The sequence below is a fragment of the Rhodnius prolixus genome, unplaced genomic scaffold (genome assembly GCF_049639745.1).
Source record: "Rhodnius prolixus isolate KJV_2025 unplaced genomic scaffold, Rpr scaffold_2, whole genome shotgun sequence".
In the NCBI taxonomy this organism is placed as follows: domain Eukaryota; kingdom Metazoa; phylum Arthropoda; class Insecta; order Hemiptera; family Reduviidae; genus Rhodnius; species Rhodnius prolixus.
Genome location: NW_027411592.1, coordinates 13,001,373 through 13,019,117, shown reverse-complemented (window position 1 = coordinate 13,019,117; position 17,745 = coordinate 13,001,373). Strand labels below are relative to the sequence as shown.

The following is a 17,745-nucleotide window of genomic DNA, read 5'->3' as shown; positions in this document are numbered from 1 at the left end:
CAATTTTCGAAGAAGATGAAAAGAAGTTTTAATGGGTAAATTTTTCTTTTTTCTTTTGGGGATTTCCTTGGAAATAGACGATTAATTTTCTCTGAACTTCTTATTTTCATTACTCAGATCAGTCACATTATTAGGATTCGAGAGTTAAAAACGAGGTTGCTGAATCTCTCTTTCTCGCCCATACAATGACAGATTCTTGGATCTGTCAGCGGTCGTAGTAACAACTTAGAATTGGTACAGCTAATTCCCAAGTATAGCATCGACGGCAAGACATCACCTACGCAGTGTCCTTCTTTTAATTTATACATAACGACAGCAACCATTGTACTATGGCAGAATATGATGGGATTGCCAGCTATGTTTCTCCAACTTGGCATTTTTGCAACCTACTTTCCTCTTTGGATTTAATTTTCAATAGAATAAAGCAGAATACATTCTTCACCAGGAACATTGTCCAAATAATGGATTAACCAAAGATATGTACAGCAAACATCTCCACGCCTGAGTCTCATGGGAGATACTTAAAAGCTGCACTCCTGTACCTAGCCTCTATTTTTTTTTTTTTTTTTTAATTTAAAAGGCATTCTAGAGAAATTCGTGCAGAAATCTTAAGTGGGTGCCTCCTTTTTAAAGAAAATGACAGACACTTGTGGGTGCAGTAGAAGAATTACATTATTTCTTATCGTCTATACGGTGTTGCTGACAAGCATATCCTATTTTTTTGTCTATTCTTTATCTTAAAGTTGATAAGTCTCGTCTAAATCCACAACACTTGTCATTTAGCTGTTCAAACAAATTGCCTAACAATAACTCCAGCCATCCAATGTTATGTATGAGTGTCATTAAAACCAGTTTCCAGGAAAATTGCTGGAGCATTTTAGTTTCTTTTTTTAAACTGAAAAAGAAAAAAAATATAATAAAATCAAATTTCTAAAACTTTTAATTGCTATTTCTACCATGAGGCTTTTCACCAAGGAACATTTTATCATGGTTAGTAGCCCTCATGACAAAGATTCTTTTAAAATTTCGATAAATCGCAGCAATTCCACTTGAATGAAAGGTAAATTTGAGAAAAATTTCTGTAGCTACTGAAATTTACACATTTTGAACAGAAGAATTCTATTGGAAGAAGTAACGAAGCATTAGAGCATTTTAGCATCGTTTTATAAAGTATAAATAGGAAACAAGACTTTCTTGAGTTCACAGCTGTAAGTTAGTCTGTCAACTTTCACTGATGTTGGACCGACCATCTGGTAGTTAGTTGATTTCCTTTTAGGTTGAGAGAATAATGTTCCGGTCACAATATGTTATCTCAATTCAATACACCACATCAAAATGCTTTAATCTTTTAAAGTTGCCTATTATTTAATTATTTTATTGAAATTGAATTAACATAGATATTATTGTTAATAACTTAGTGATTTCATGAAAAAGATATTTACATCAAATTTCTTAGTTTTCAGCTCCTTTGTCAACAATCCGAATAGGAAAATCTCTATAAAGCGTTTCCAAGCCAATGACAGTGGGGATAATCTAGAATCTTTTCATTTGCCTAAACAAAGTACATCTTTCTTTTTCAATGGTAAGAAGCACATTTCATTTTTCTTACCCTAATGATAGGTATAAAAATCCATTTCTGAGGGTAGAAGTTACGATTCCGTTTATATATATATATTTAGGCCCCATGTAGCAACATGCACTCCATTTGGCAGTAGTACGAGTATACGAGATTTCTATAATAATATGAATACTGATGGCTCATCTCGCAATAGGAATTTTTTCCGCTCCACTGTCCTCCTTCTTAATCCATCTATCTGAATTGTTGATTACAAATAATATAAGCTGCTGTATTATTAAAGCTAAATAAATATTCTGATATTGTTTGGTTCCCAGGTGTAAGTCATCACCCAATCTCACACAGCTACGTGCTCTTTACTAAAATTTTCTTACTACTTTACTAATTTTCTAGTAGGATATTCAACGATTGTGTTGTGCTAAAGTACTTGGCGTTAGCAAATGATGATTTTGAAAATAAATAATATTTAATAATACAATATAATTAACAAGTAATATAATATAATTTAATAATATAATATAAAAAATTTGTAAATAAATAATATTACAGCAGTAAACAAATTAAAAAAAGTAAATAAGAAGCTGCACGTTTTGGCAATGACCAGAACAAGTCTTTTGAAAGAAAGCTTTACTGTTGCTCTTCCTGTGTAAGCTGTAAGGACTTCCAAGGACAGTTGCTCTTAAGGCAAGATTAAGTGAGGAAATGAAGTCCATCGCTCTATTGGCAAAGAATTAAGTCAATTACATCAGCAAAGCTCGCAAAGTATTTAGTTTACAATGAGTTAGCAACTACCCATTTCTTTCCCAAGATGCTAGAGTAGTCACTGATTCACCCAGGAAGAAAGTCGAATGCTGTATTCCCATTCATAACGGGAGTATACGAGTGCACGTATAATGGCAGTTCTAAGGTACGCCGCTCTTTAAATATAAGCCCACTTTTTTAATTAAAACATTTAATCAAAGAACAAAGGGTTTTCTTGAAAAGCTAAGATTTTAGGCACTAATTTAAAGTGCCATTTCACGAAGTTTCATTAGGTAATTAGTTAGTCTCAATTTTGTAAATATAAGAGAAAAAATATTTTGAATTGCTATTAAGTATATATTAAAATTGTTAACCAAGAAACGCCACAATATTTTTAGCAAGCCGTGACAGACCTTGACCGCACTGTTTCAAGGTAAACGGAAGTAACTAACATTTTGTTTGATCTTATAAGGGGGGAATTTCTTCCTTTAACAACATTGGTAGTGATCCTTTTATACATATATTGTAACTATGTAGTACAATAGTGGTTCATAGTTTGTTTAAACAGTCCGTGTAATGTTGTTAGTTTTGCTAACCTTGTCCTGTTCCCACATGTCAGACTACAATTATGTCAGGTGTATATAAGACAAGGACTGCGTTACTTTTTAATTATTTCCCACAATGGCCCATTAACTATTATATTTTAAATGTTATTGCAAAGATAAAGAAAAGTTTTTCACCCCTTCAATCAAAATGGAGGTTATTTTTTAATGCCTTCAGAAAACTCCTGGTCAGTCTTTCTCTCAAAGCTAAAAAGGCGGAAGGGTATCCGTAGAATGACATGTACCAAATACCATCTCGTTAGGATTAATGAAGAGTGATAAGGGCTCACTTAGACCATGCCGTTTCCACTAAAGGATCTCATCAGATGTTCAACTGGTCCAAATTCATGTATCTTGAAAAGATAAGTGAACTGCTCACGTCTTCAGAGTATGGCGCCCACAGCCACGCCCTCTCCTATCGAATAGCTGCTGCTTGTATTGCCCAAAAGCTTTGTTGCTAATAAATTGTTTTGAACTACAAGAACTCTATTGTTAATGCGTACTTCGAAAATTGCACCATTGATTTTTCTTTAAACAAGGTGTATGCTTTTTTGTGCATTTTATTATAAATTCTCCTGACCTAAATCTGTACTTTTTTTTTATTTCCAACATTTCCTTAGATAAATAATTTTTGAAAAGTTCGGAAATCTGAGTGTCGGATATGATAAGAGATAACGAGTTCGAAAAGAGAAGGAAACCGAAGGGCTTACTTTGTGACACCAGGTCCATTCTTAAATCGGAAACTTCTAACTTCAATCTCCACCAACTACGTTTAAGTGACAAAAAGTTTAGTTTTAAGAAAAATAATAAATTAGAATTACTGTGATAATTGCAGCAAGACAAAGTGTTCAAGTCGGAACATTGAGTTTGGGTTTCTCGCCAGATTTACAAGAAGCAAGTAGTCATACATTTGTGAGGGTATTATGCAAATTATTTTCAATAATTTTAAAATATAATAAACTTATGAAGAAATACGGCTTACAAAAGTCCAGAGAGCAAGGTGCAGCCTTTTATCAACATGTGTAAAAATTATGGTCCTTAATTATTGCTTGTTCACCCCAGATAAACGTGTGCGACCAAGTTAGCTTGCAAAGAAAACTAAAATTAAGATTTCCAATATTTTATGCCATTGAAAAAAATCTAAACTTTATAAAAAGATGAAATTACACAAAAATTGTAAATTTAAAACGTCAATTACCTCACTCTGGAAAATTAGCTTTACAAAATGTTCATGGAGAGCTCCCTTTTACTCCGTCTCTCAGTTTGGTCCACAAGTTACCCACCCACACACCGTTGAAATGATATTATAGATCATGAATCGATTATTATTCACTTATGAGTTTTTCTTTAAACAAAATCCTCCATTTCTATTTTTCGTTTAATCATAAATTGGTCTCACAAATTCTTAACATACGAGGGTCGTTTGAAAAGTCCGTGCAAAGTCAGAGAGATAGCACTACTGACGCGTATCGAGGTTATGTTTAGTTAGTAGCATCTCTTGGAAGAACACACACCAAGTTTCAGCCAGATCGGTCTATTTCTTTGTGTTTGGCATTTGTTTGAATCGAGGAAGTCGAGTGATTTTCAAAAAATGTACGAAAAAGAATTTCGTGTGTTGATTAAACACTACTTTATGAAAGGCAAAACGCCTCAGGAGACTAAAGAGAAGCTTGATAAACATTATGGTGACTCTGCACCTTCGATTAGAACAGTTTATAAGTGGTTTCAAAATTTTCGGAGTGGCCATATGGGCACAAGTGACGCTGAACGTTCTGGACGCCCTGTTGAGGTTACTACTCCAGAAATCATTGATAAAATCCATGATATGGTGATGGAATGCAGAAGAGTGAAGGTGCGTGAGATTGCTAGTGCTGTGGGCATCTCGAATGAACGGGTACATCAACATTTGGACATGACAAAGCTATCCGCAAGATGGGTGCCGCGATTGCTCACGCTTGACCAAAAACGAAATCGTGTGAAGTGTTGCAAGGACGGTTTGCAGCTGTTCCAGAAGAATCCGCAGGACTTTAAGCGTCGTTTCGTTACTGTGGATGAAACATGGATACATCACTACACTCCTGAGACCAAAGAACAATCTAAACAATGGGTTACCAAGGGGGAATCTGCGCCAAAAAAGGCGAAGACCGTTCCTTCGGCCGGAAAGATTATGGCGACTGTCTTTTGGGATTCGCTAGGAATAATCCTCATCGACTATCTGGAAAAGGGTAAAACTATTACAGGTGCATATTATTCATCGTTATTGGACCGTTTGAAAACCGAGCTGCAAGAAAAACGCCCACGATTGGCCCACAAAAAAGTCCTTTTCCATCACGACAACGCACCAGCTCACACCTCAGCAGTTGTGGTCGCAAAATTAATGGAAATAGGGTTCCAACTCGTTTCACATCCCCCCTATTCTCCAGACTTGGCTCCCTCGGACTACTATTTGTTCCCCAATATGAAGAAATGGCTGGCGGGAAAAAGATTTTATTCAAACGAGGAGGTGATTGCAGAAACGAATGGCTATTTTTCAGACTTGGACAAATCCTATTATTCGGAAGGGATCAACAAACTAGAGCAGCGTTGGACGAAGTGTATAAGCCTAAAAGGAGACTATGTTGAAAAATAAAAAAGGTTTACCCCAAAAAATTAAGTAGTTTTTATTTTTGCACGGACTTTTCAATCGACCCTCGTATGTTCTTCACAATGTTTCTTAAGATCAACTAAAAGGATCGATAAAATTTCAAATTTAAGGAAATTTACTGAATAAATTACAATGAAAACGATAAAGTACAAAAAATAAAAAACGTGAAAATGGTAGGAAATTTATTTTATTCGGTTGTCTGGAAGGAGGCAGATGTTAGCGTTGGCCTTGAAGTAAAAAAATCATAAGGAACAGTGGGGTTTTTTTAACGCGCTAGAACTAATCGTTCGCCAAGGACAACCATCATAAGAATATAAAAGGCTTATTAGATGGGTTTTAATGTTTATTCTATTTACACTGACACTGGAAAGCTCCAAGAGGGAAAGGGAATTATTTTCTGAAGAAAATTATTCACAGAAAGAAAAGGTCATAACCCTGAACTGGATCATCTTAATACCCAGAGAAAAAAGTTGGCAAGATTGAGTGGGGCATTTCATGTCGTGGTCTGGAAGATGTAACAATTACTACCAACCACTATTTATAAACTTATCCAACATTCCGTTGAACCTTTATTGTTGAGGCGAGACAGAAATATCGAAGATTAATTTAGATTTCAAATCGACATGATGTGAGAATATACAAAGATCCTCTATATTGGTTCGTTTGAGGTGGAACAATAACCTGAGGTCAACGTCCGTTGATAATAATGAAGCGACATTGTATGGCATTGATAATGTCAATAACGATTCAAGAAACTCACACCTGAAGGTGCAATTGATTTTTTAAAAAAGGAAATAGTTCAAATTTCTTCAATTATAGTCTACTTATTTTGACAAAGAATTTTGTCCTGGGGTTAGAATTTTAACAAAAGTAGGTAATTTACATTAGCTTTTATTATAAATGACTGCAACAGGTGATGTAATAATATGAACTAGCGAACGGTTTCTTTAAGAAAAGTAAGTAATGTTTCTTAATAAAAAGTCGTTTAAAAAAACAATAAATCTTATCATCTTTTTTTGGAAATGTTTATGAATTTTGACTTAAGTGAGGAAGTTTGCCCGGGGACTGTGATTGCAATGGCTAGCATAGTTCCCAGGGGCGTTGCAACAACGATGCGCTTTTTGTATATGGGAATTGGTGGACAATCTCGACCTGGAACTCCTCAAGGTTTATTTCCCCATCCTTCGCGGTCTTTAACCTCGAGGAGCCACTTTCTCAAACCAACTCGACTGATCTCTTCCTTCAGGACATCCAGCCATTCAAGAGCGTCCTCGAATTCTTGCTTCTCTTGGCTTTCCGTAATGGAGCTTCCGTGGTTGCCATTTCCCAGGGCAAAACTTTTGATCAACACATGACATCCTCTCCATGTGACCCACCCAACCATCTCAATCTCTCTTTCTCTTTATTTGGGCGATATCCGGATTCCCGAATAAATGAATCAATTTTTCTTATTTCAGACAATGTTCACCCACAACGGCGAAATATTCTTCGTAGACTTTTCTTTCGTAAGTAAACCCCGAGGATCCTTTTATTTCATTTACTAAGCACCCAATCTTCGCTGCTGTGTGAGGCAATCGTCTAATAATTGTTTTACAAGATATTATGCAGGGGCTTGCGGTATAAATCCTTGAACTACACAACTTTCTGGACCACGAACAAATGTCTGTTCTCTATCGCTATTGTCGACTTAATTTCTGCGGTTATGTAGTAACAAGTGATCCTAAATATTTTAAAATTCTTACTTTGAAAAACTACAGTTTCTCATTCGGATCAGAAATGTAATATTTTTAGGATTAAAAAGTATCTACGCGAGAATGTGTCTGTGGTTTGATGCCTCAGGCACTGGTACTTATTGGCCTATTGTGGTCGTTGTACAATTCTCCTGACTGAGGAAGTGACTTCCATGTCCTAGTGCCATTACGAGGACTTACCAAGGATGAAATTCTTCAATTGGGAGGTAAGCTTTAGGGAAGGATGACATTCCTCCTCTTAGGAGTTAATCTTTAAGAACTCGTCTCTCATTTAGAAATGAGTCTTCCTTATGATCCTGGGCTTGCTTCAGATAAAGCGGTGATAACCGGGGAATCATGAAAGGCTGATGTAAGCCCTTTCGTTCGTTCTCCTTCCTTCTATTATTGTTTCCATCACTTAAGGTTGACATTACTTAAGTAATTGGCATCACTTAAGGAGGTGTAAAAGAAAATAATTTAAGGGAATGTATATTAATAACCGCAGATTTGTTTCATCAAAAACCCATCTACAACAAACTACTTCATTTAAAAGTTTCTGAAACAAAATTAAAAAAAGAAAAAAAAGTTCGTTTGAAATGTTTCACTTGTTTTTTAACCTTTCGGGAAGTACATTTATAAAAATTTAATACTCAAATTCATTTCAACAATTTCGCTTTTACGCAACGATCTATTTCCTTTATTTGTGTTAACAGGAAGTAAATATTTTGAACAGCTCTTATCTAAATAGATCGATTACCGAATGGCCTTCAAAATTGAGTTCATGTGCCTCGCATATTTTTATAAATAGAATTAAACAGAAATGACAATAATACTTGAATCAGGAAGTGGGAATACCAATAAAAGTGAACGTAAGCAGAAGAGGAGATGAAAGTGGTATAATGTGAAAGTTCGCTACCACTATTGGGAAGGTTTGTCTTTATGCTGATCTGTTGCCAAGGATCGTTCACCTTATATTGATTTATATATATAATACTTAGAAGTGTAAATGTATATACTCCTGAAGGACTCCCCTTCATGTATATGTCATGTTTTACTTTTAATTTAATAAATAGATAACCTTAAAATCTCGTTTATACATCGCATATACAAATATTTCAATGAAGGCAGTCTTAATTAAACAAATGAAAACAAAACATGAAAAGTACCAAGTGAAGGTTTATTGGCTACTTTTTAAATTGATTTTATTTTATATAAGTCATAAATAAATCATAGCCAACTTAGATAAAGTAAGCAACTTTGTCCCGCACTAGTGATGGCTAAGCACAGTTCTTGCAGAAGGCGATGTGGAAGGAGCGACAAAGAGGCGCTTCTCAGGCAACTTTAGGGAAAACCCTCTAAATTAAGGAAGTAGTTTCACTTGGTTTCAAACCAGCTAAACTCTGAAAAAAGTTATACTGCGAAGCTGATTTGTACCAGGTAGTACAACGCATTTTTGGAAAAGTTAATACACTGTCTAAACGTTAGATAAAATTCATTCTATTCGCAAGCAAAGAGAATATTTTTCGCACAACAAGCTAATAAAAAATAAAAAAAATAATCACATTAACTATTAAGAAGGGGTTTTTACCCTAAATTTGAAACAAAATAAACACAATTTAAAAGAATATTCACAGGGTGGAGATTAGCTACGTGGTTAGCGAATACTCGATTCCAACGCGGGGATACTTCAATCCAGCTGCTGGCCCTCAGATTTTATCTCTAGGAGCTTCTTACAGCGGACCGTCCAGTGATGGATAGAGTTGCAAATAACAAGAGAACACTGTCCGGAGGCCGACGATGCATTGAAAAAAAAGCTCCGGACGCTAATGACGTCAGATGTTAATGCCCCTGAAAAAAAAAGAACATTTATTCTTTTGTTGTGTGAATGTTTCACAGATTCACACGCATGTTGACCAAACTGAATCTGAATGTGCAGAGAAAATGGCTATATATGATTGATTTTGAAAGATGATGGCTAGTGATATGAGTAGAAAGGTCTGAAGTTCTGATTGTTTAGCTATTCTAATATCTAAATTTGCAGTTATCACATTAGGCGGCCCTTCATAAACTCGTACTCAGCAAGCTGCCACTGTAACCACATCCTGATCAAAATTATAATTGATTATAATGTTAATTGAAACACTTTGTAACGTTACGAGTCTTGTTTTTAATTTAAATCTGAATAATTTTCAAGTGGCATATTATAAATTAGCCTTTTAACTTCAATTAGTTTAAAAACTTTTTTTTTCAAGTATATTTGGATTACTTTTAAATTCATTCTACTTAAATTTTATAACACTTTCTAATGACTAAAAATTGAGATCTATCAATGCTGACATTGGTTTTCAATTAAATCTGAGCTGAACTAAAAACTAAAAGAAATAATAATAAAAGCAATGTTGGATTATTAAATTATGTAACTTTTAAGAACTTGTGAATCGTAACGGGCTTTACAATTATTATTGTAGAACCTTGAAATTAAGATAAGCTAATTTGTATTTGAGGTCAAAACTTTAGCTTCATATAAAAAAATTATTTGGACAGAAAATAAGCCAATTTTTTTTTGTTTTTACTGAACACCTCCCTAGAGCAGTTTCTAATATCTTATAACTTACTTATACGAGAATAAATATAATTAAATGAGTTGCAAGAATTTGCACAATTTACTTTCTTCAAATAACTTACAAGAATCTTTAATCATGCTTCCTTAAATGATAAATTTTAAAAACATTTGTCTTATATTTATCTATTATCTAGGGTCAATTCAAAAGATTCTGTTACTTTTTAATTCAGTTTATGCAAGAGGAAAAAAACTGTCAGTACAGCATCCAAGTAGCGATCAGTGTATGTGGATTCAAGGAGCGGAAAACCCTATTTTCCAGTCCTACAAGAAAATAAAAGACCCCAAGTACTGCAGTTAGATGTTTTATATATTTCTTTTTTCATTCCATTATATATGTACTTGTTAAAACTAAAACTATAATAACTAGTACACAGCTTTGATTTCGCTCCAAACTTACTCAGCAGGAGACAAGTAGACATTGAATTAGGTACGTGAAATAGATTTTCTGGTACAGTTCAGAAGTAGCTGCTGTGAGAGTGACATTGTTTTGTTTTTTAATAAATAAGGCACAGATCATGGGTGCCCGGACAGCAAATCTCCAGTGCCGGCCTTTAAAAAGGGTTCTGGAATAATAGGCTTGTGAGGGAGGAATTGAGACTCTTCAAGTACAAACTGAACCGAGGCCTGGATTCCCACGTAGGAGCGTGACTGAACAAATCTCTTCACTCACATCTCATAATAAAGCATGCAATAGATTTTTTTAGATTCTCTATTATCTACAATTTCTAAAAACAAAAGAAGTTTATAGTAGAGTGCTTGTGTAAGTGCACTCTAAATTTAAGGGTATAGAGTTAAATTTTTCTTACTTGGCTTAATAGTAATTAATATTATATTACGCCAAGTTTTGTTACTTGTGAAATTAACAGAGTATTTATTATAATACACTAGGTTTCTATTAAAAAAGTTATATGGCTCATATTAGATTATTTTTACCTCATGATTTTCCAATATCATTTACAATTCTTTTGAAATTATCATTGACTTTGCAGCTATTGCTTTAGATAGAAACTGAATTAAAATAAAAAATAATATAATTAAGGATTAATTAGTTACTGGCTTGGTCATTTGAGCGCCACTGTGCAGCAGAGCATACTCGTATTTATATTACCCTTCCCTCTTTTGGACTATTTTCTAGTTCCCAGTTTTGAATTTGATTATTATTCAAATATCTAGTTGATATAGTTTATTTCACTTTGGTTATAAGATCAAAAAATTAATTTATTTAAAATGATTCAGTCTAGATGGAGTCTTGGAGATACCAATATGGCTGTTACTTACTCGTCAATCGCGTTATTGTGTACATACATTGCATGTGCACCCAGAAACATGACTGGAAAGAATGACGACCATCCAGTGATGGAACCCGTCAGTTCGCCAGATGGGCAACTTTATACAGCAACTAGCCTAGGAGATCGCCGTTATATGTTGAGCTTTAGTCTGCGCTGTGGATTTGAAAGAAGTGTTGTAGTAGACATGTTGTGGATCAGAACCAATACTCTGGATAGAAACTAAAAAATTCTCCGCTCTTATTACAATTCATTACAAAATTTTGAACCCACAAAGGGGACAATTTTACAATTACTGGTGGAAGGTCTCCTATGTTAGAATTTGCAAATAAGGAGTATTGTAAGTCTTCTCCTGTCTAATAACAAATTCTGATGAAATGCGTTCATCTAGACTTCTTCAACTAATTATGTTTATAAAAGTAAAAGTAGAGCTTTTTTTAATCCTAAATATTAATACTTGACGGTCACTAAAAGATAATACAAATTCATATATGATTTACTACTCTTCTATCTTCATAATTTTAAGCTTGTTGCGGTGGACCTTGACACTATTTGAGGTCTTGGACCCAGGCCTCTACTAAAAATAAACAGTTTATCTGACTTTCGTAGGTGCATGTTCACTTTCGTACAGCTTACTGGAAATACTATATATTCGTTATTTTTTATTATTCTTAAAGTTTAATTTTTTTTTTCAGCATTAAAAATTATAGCCCATAAATTGTAAATTACTTCTAGAACAACTTTTATAACAATTAAACTAAGTGTTGGAAGTGACTTTAAAAATAACTAAAACTGAGAGACGTTTACGGTAAGTAAATTGTATAAGATTATAGTTTAATATTTTAGATAGATATTCTTAATTTTCCAATTTTTACATAAAAAGTAATAAACTCGGTAAAAAGGCAATTACCAAAAGAAATTCAAATTAGGAATGCAGAGCAGAACTTTCCTAGTACCATAGAATTATGGGATGCAGCAAAATGTGAAGATTTCACCTCAAAGTGCGACAGAGTAAGTCCAGAAATATGTAACCAATTAAGTTTCAACAAAGTAAATATTTAATAATTTACAGTTATACATAAATATGAGTTTTAGTGGTCAATCTTAAAGTTCTATGATATAGTAAATTTGTTTTGTATTTCAATAGCTAAATGGGCTTGAGATTGTTTCTTTATATCAATGATTTACTGCCTTCGTCTGCTCTTCCTGGCTAGCTTCGTTGTGCAAATTTTTGAGTCAACATTGCACGGAAATTACAAGTGCTTCTTGAAGTCTGAGAAATATCTGTTCTCCTAAGACTGTTGTAGGGCAGGTGATAAAAACAAAAGGTTACTGTAGTCTGCAGTAGCTAGCGAATTGGATGAGAGAAATACACCGCCAAACAAAGAAAAAAGCTTGAAAAAACTTGTAAAATTTATTTTAAAGAGGGCATCCAACGTAGATAACCTATTGGGCTATTAATATTAAGGAACGTTAATGTGGTACATGAAAAAATGTTGACGTTAGATAAATTTAAGAGGGTCACTGGAAAATACATGTGCATTGGATTCAATGCTGCAATATTTTGGTCCACATATAGTGAGAATGCACGATTTCACAATTACAAGAAATACAGAAGCTGAAGGAAATGTATTCTGCCAGTTAATTGTGTATCTGATATCAAGAGGTTTGTTTACAAGTCAAGAGCAAGGCTGCTGTTAAACATGGACAATGTTACTGAATTATTAAAATTAATTGTAATGTTACTGCGACAAATGTCATAACAAAAAATCTTTGGTAGATTGTACAAGGTTGAAGAAAAAGAAAGATATCCCCACTTGTAACTCCATTAAGAAAGTAATATGTTAATGTATCAACTCGAAGTGGAATGCGGAGAAGTTGAGTATCTACTCAGTCAGTTCTCTTACAGAAAATCAAAGAGATAAAGGAAAATCACCACTACAACTGGCAATCATTAGGTAAAAGAAGAAAATAAATTTGCTTATTTGCTGATGAAGCAAAAATTGTAGTAACCAACGCATGTTCGTCAGGTGAACCTCATTTGCAAGAAGTTCCTAAATACTTGTATATTGGAACAGATGTTTACATTTTAAGGGGATTGGTGCCTTATAAAGACGCAGGCACATTGTCTAAGACAATGTCCAAGTAGGAACTCTTCGACAATCTTCAAAAAATTCAAAAAGATATTTCTATAATGACATCTGTAAATTCAATATATATTTTCTTTTTTATACCCTGTAGTGTTTACAACCTTTTATATTAGAGTAATACATTTTATTTATTCAGAAAATAAATAATTGAATAAAACAAAACGTCTATTTACGTCTTTTCTTATTTACTCCTCTTTAACTCTTACTTTTCTACCTAGAGGTGGATTTGTTGAAGCTCATTATAAGGAAATTAACAGGTTATTTTTCGAGTTAGCGACAGAAAAAATGTTTCATTATGTGGTATTTTTTTTTTCTTTATTCAAACTTACTCGATCTTTTGTCATGGCACAAGCATTTTGAAACAAATGTAATCGGAACAATGTTAAATATTTTCCCAAAGCGAAAAATTTCAGAAAGCAACTGAGCTAAAGAAAAAAAAGAAGACTGTACATTTAAATGTTGCAAAGTGAAATAGAAACTTATGCCTTATAGTAAAAAAAAAACATACGAGTTAGACCAAAAACAAGTAAGAGTAGTTCGTATGTTATAAGTAATCAATATAAAGCTCTGTTCGAGTAAATAGCCAAATTAAATGAATATGTTCCCCAAATGGTAGGCAGAACCAATAATTAAAAATGTCTTTTCAGAACAATTATTCGGTAGAATCAATATTGATTTCTTGTAAAGCTCTAAATAATCTTATTTTTATATTACAATTCAATAGCATTAGCATTACAATAGAGTTAGCTATTAGGAGCTTGGTTCATTAATTTGATTGGCAAAATTCAACCAAGTGCCTTCACTTCAAAGGACACAATAATTATTTCCATTAGTTAAAAGGTACGTCTTATGCTATCTAGCGAGAAACACTTAAACTACCTTTCATTAATAGTTCTGTTGATTGCCGCTAGATAGCACATACGGCTACTTTCTTAATATAGTGCCTTTCATTTATTTTCTTCAATATATTTATTATTGACAACTTTCGTTTAATGTTATTGTTAATAAACTTTAGCAGTATAAAGCTGCAATGATTTATATTGTACTGAAGTTAAAAAAAACTTTTTTGTAAAATAAGGGTATTTTTATAACCAATAAAGATGTTAATTCAAGCTTTTACTGTTAAATACCTGCGTTCCTTTTAAACTTTTACTTATTGGTGTATTAAAGCCAACTAACCAATTGAATAATTTAATTAATTCTAAACCGAATAACGTACGAATTATTCTACGAATGTGTTTCTACATATATTTCAGTAATTATTATTCTTATCAGTTTACAATAATTGAAAATCCCCCCCCCCCCAATTTTATCATTAACTAAAAATGTTCCTTACTTATAAAAATTTCTCTGGATTTTATTCACTCTAAAGGAATTAATAAAATGACACACTTTCGTTTATTAAATATCAATAGTTTGGAGGCTGAAAAGAAAGTAATTCTGATGCCCCATAGAAAAAAAAGAAGTTGTTTATTAAATACGCACATATGAATTATGTGTATCGTACATAATGAAATATAAGAATATAAAATTCAAGAGAATACCTTTCATCTTCTGTTTTAAGTTCACTCGTCTGTTGTACGTTAGTATAAGTTGATAAACATAACCTGTGCATCACGGTCAGCTGAACTGGTAGTATCGGCGGGAAACTTACAGTTGTAATGGTAAACAAAGCAGGTCAACGTCGATTTATTTCAATTAATATTTTAGTTGGACATGGAGTTTAATTATAATGCTTCTGTAGACTCAGAATATGAAGCTCAACTTTTCGGCTTTTCAGGAACTTCAGTAGTATCAGGACGTAAGTTTTGGTTTCCTTTATTCATTTTGAAACTTGGAAATTTCCAAGTTTCGAGTCTAAAGCTTAAATAATTTACTATTGCGAGTTTTGTGAATATTAAATGTTACGCTCTAAATGTTTAAATTTTAAATAAGGCCTAAGTTATTACGCTTTACATAGTGACATTTTTTTTTACAGCAGTTTCAATGGACAAGGTACATTATATTTTTAAAAGGTTAATATTTTAAATTTTTTTAAAAATTATTTTAGTTAAGGACGTATTGGACAATATATTCAGTTCGTTATTGGATAGTTTGGAGAGGAAATTATCAGCTTTTAACTATAATGCAGATGCTTTGAAGAGATCAAGAGAATCTCTTCTTGCGGTGTACAGAGAATCCATTGATAGACATACAGACGATTTGAAAGTTAGTATAATTTTATTATTGAAAGGTAGTTATTATAAGTATCCTATCGAAACTGTCGCATTTTTCTTTCTGGAGTGAGTGTTGAGATATTCTAATTTTTCATTGATTGATTTAATTTCATTGCGCATTGTGATTAGGAAATTGTAAACATGTATCTTGCTATACCAAAAGATGTTGTATTACCGGAGGATGATTGCCAGCTAGAACAGTGTTCTGAAGAAGAAGAAAGAAATATTGATGAACAACTCCAAGTAACTCGAAATCAACTTGAAGCTGTAAGGAATGAAATCAATATCTCTTTATAATCTAAATCAAAATAGTTTGCTATAATAATGTAGTACTGAATAGGGTGTCTCTTTAAAAGCCCATCACATGTGTATTATTATTTAGTCTCGTTTGAACGTTTCTGTATATTTTTAGTCCAACTCAAAAAGCCATGACTAAGATAAATTAGCATGTCGTACTAAATCAAAAAGATAGTGTCCATGATCAGGTGCATCGATTATCTCAAAAAGCTATGGTATTACATTTACTGCGGCGTTCTTATGTTGTTTGAGTAGCTCTGTGCTTTATAGTTGATAAATCAAATAGTACTTGTGCATTTGCTATAGAAGCGATAGCATCTCAAGCCACAGTTTAATTTTATGAATGTTATAGTTATTTTGAGCAGTTGCAGTTTGACTGTTGCAAACACGTTTTTTTTTAGTCTGAGGGTAAAATTTTAAGTCTTAAACAAAATTATGTACCATACAACAAGAACCTATTTTATTTTACGGTGGGTCAGCTGGTCCACCCTATCTAATAATTTTAATCCTTACTATTAACTAATGTTAGTTTGCCTTAGATAAAGTGTGTAGTCATGAAATATAGTTTACTGCATACAAGGAGCAAAAATAAATGACTATGGGGAACAGTGATAAGCATGAGTTGCCTAATCCAAGTGAATTAGGGTGAGTAAATAAGTGTGGTTTGAGGTCTTCCAAGACCTCGCTGAAACGCAGATCCCTTAAAAAAGTACTGGCGATCAAAAGAACCTAAAAAATATTCAAAAATAAAATAAATAAATAAATCTAACCCTCATTATCTCGTATCATTCCAAGATCATGTTGAAGTTCTTACATTTAGATTTCATTTTGGGGGGGATTAGATGTAAAGCCACAAATCCGTTGCTAAATATCTTATGTGACCACTTTAAATTTGCTAGTAGAAAGATGTTAAGATATATTAAATGTAAACTTTAGCTCACCATACTTAACTCTAAATTCTTCAAGATAAAGTCCTTGCCCCTGACGTGTAAACGGGTGATCTAATGCTTCTATAGCGCTATGGGTTTGTAGCCGATCCTTCTATAAATTTACAGAGGATAATCGAACTCTCTTTACATTGTAATTTTGTTGAAAGTTGTAATATTTATTTTTTACTTGCAGCTGTACACATTTGAAAGAAAACTTGAAGAAACAGTTTACTCAATATCCAATTTTAAAAAACTAGTAGATGAACTGAACAAAGTTCAAGAAAAGTGTGAAGTTTTAAACATTTCTTTGAGAGAAATCAATGAAAATCCAATCCTACAGCAAGATACACAATCACTTACCTCTCTTCTTGCTCAGTTCAATAAGAAATTCACCCTAGAATAGTAGTTAATTAGATGAGGATCAAAATGCAATTGTATGAATGACTTATTAATTTAAAATGTTTTTCTATTATTTCAAAGGCATTAAGTTTGTTTTCTTGTTCTGTTTTATCTTTTCATATAGCTTGAATAATCTAAGGTTAATAAATAGAATATGAGTACGTGTTTATGAGATTAATAGTAGTGACTTAGAGATTAAAACTGTTATAAGTAGAAGTCACATTCTCTGCTCAATATTGATTAACTAATTTCAAGATAAATGAAAAGCCCGTTAAGATTAAATTATTCGGAGAAAATCATTGATATTGTCCAACAATGCAAAAAGTTTCTTGTGTTTAATTTATTTTTTGTATCAGCATTTATTCCTTTTTGTAGCCATCTGAATAAATGTAAAAATTGTATTTCTTTCGATGAAAATAAATATTTAAATCTTATGTTTTAATTTCTTAAAAATGTTTCCAAAATAACTGCTGGGGATTTTAGTGGGTTTTAGATTCCTTAAAAACACATATATTTTTTAATTTCTCTCCTAGTAGACGGCAATCAGCAAAA

General features: G+C 33.0%; 1 protein-coding gene across 1 annotated transcript; it reads left to right on the top strand.

Moving 5' to 3' along the window:
• The first annotated feature begins 14,945 nt into the window (after positions 1-14,945).
• LOC141448984 (uncharacterized) lies at positions 14,946-17,627 on the top strand. Its single transcript, XM_074117932.1, has 4 exons — positions 14,946-15,153; positions 15,403-15,560; positions 15,698-15,835; positions 16,988-17,627. The coding sequence occupies exons 1-4, from the start codon at positions 15,069-15,071 to the stop codon at positions 17,195-17,197; spliced, it is 591 nt and encodes a 196-aa protein (XP_073974033.1). The 5' UTR covers positions 14,946-15,068; the 3' UTR covers positions 17,198-17,627.
• Positions 17,628-17,745: the final 118 nt, after the last annotated feature.

Excerpts from the sequence above, each read along its gene's own strand:
- LOC141448984 (XM_074117932.1), top strand. The coding sequence starts at position 15,069 with ATGGAGTTTAATTATAATGCTTCTGTAGACTCAGAATATGAAGCTCAA. Across the intron at positions 15,561-15,697 it reads GACATACAGACGATTTGAAA|GAAATTGTAAACATGTATCT; the intron begins GTTAGTATAATT and ends CATTGTGATTAG. Across the intron at positions 15,836-16,987 it reads CTCGAAATCAACTTGAAGCT|CTGTACACATTTGAAAGAAA; the intron begins GTAAGGAATGAA and ends TTTTACTTGCAG.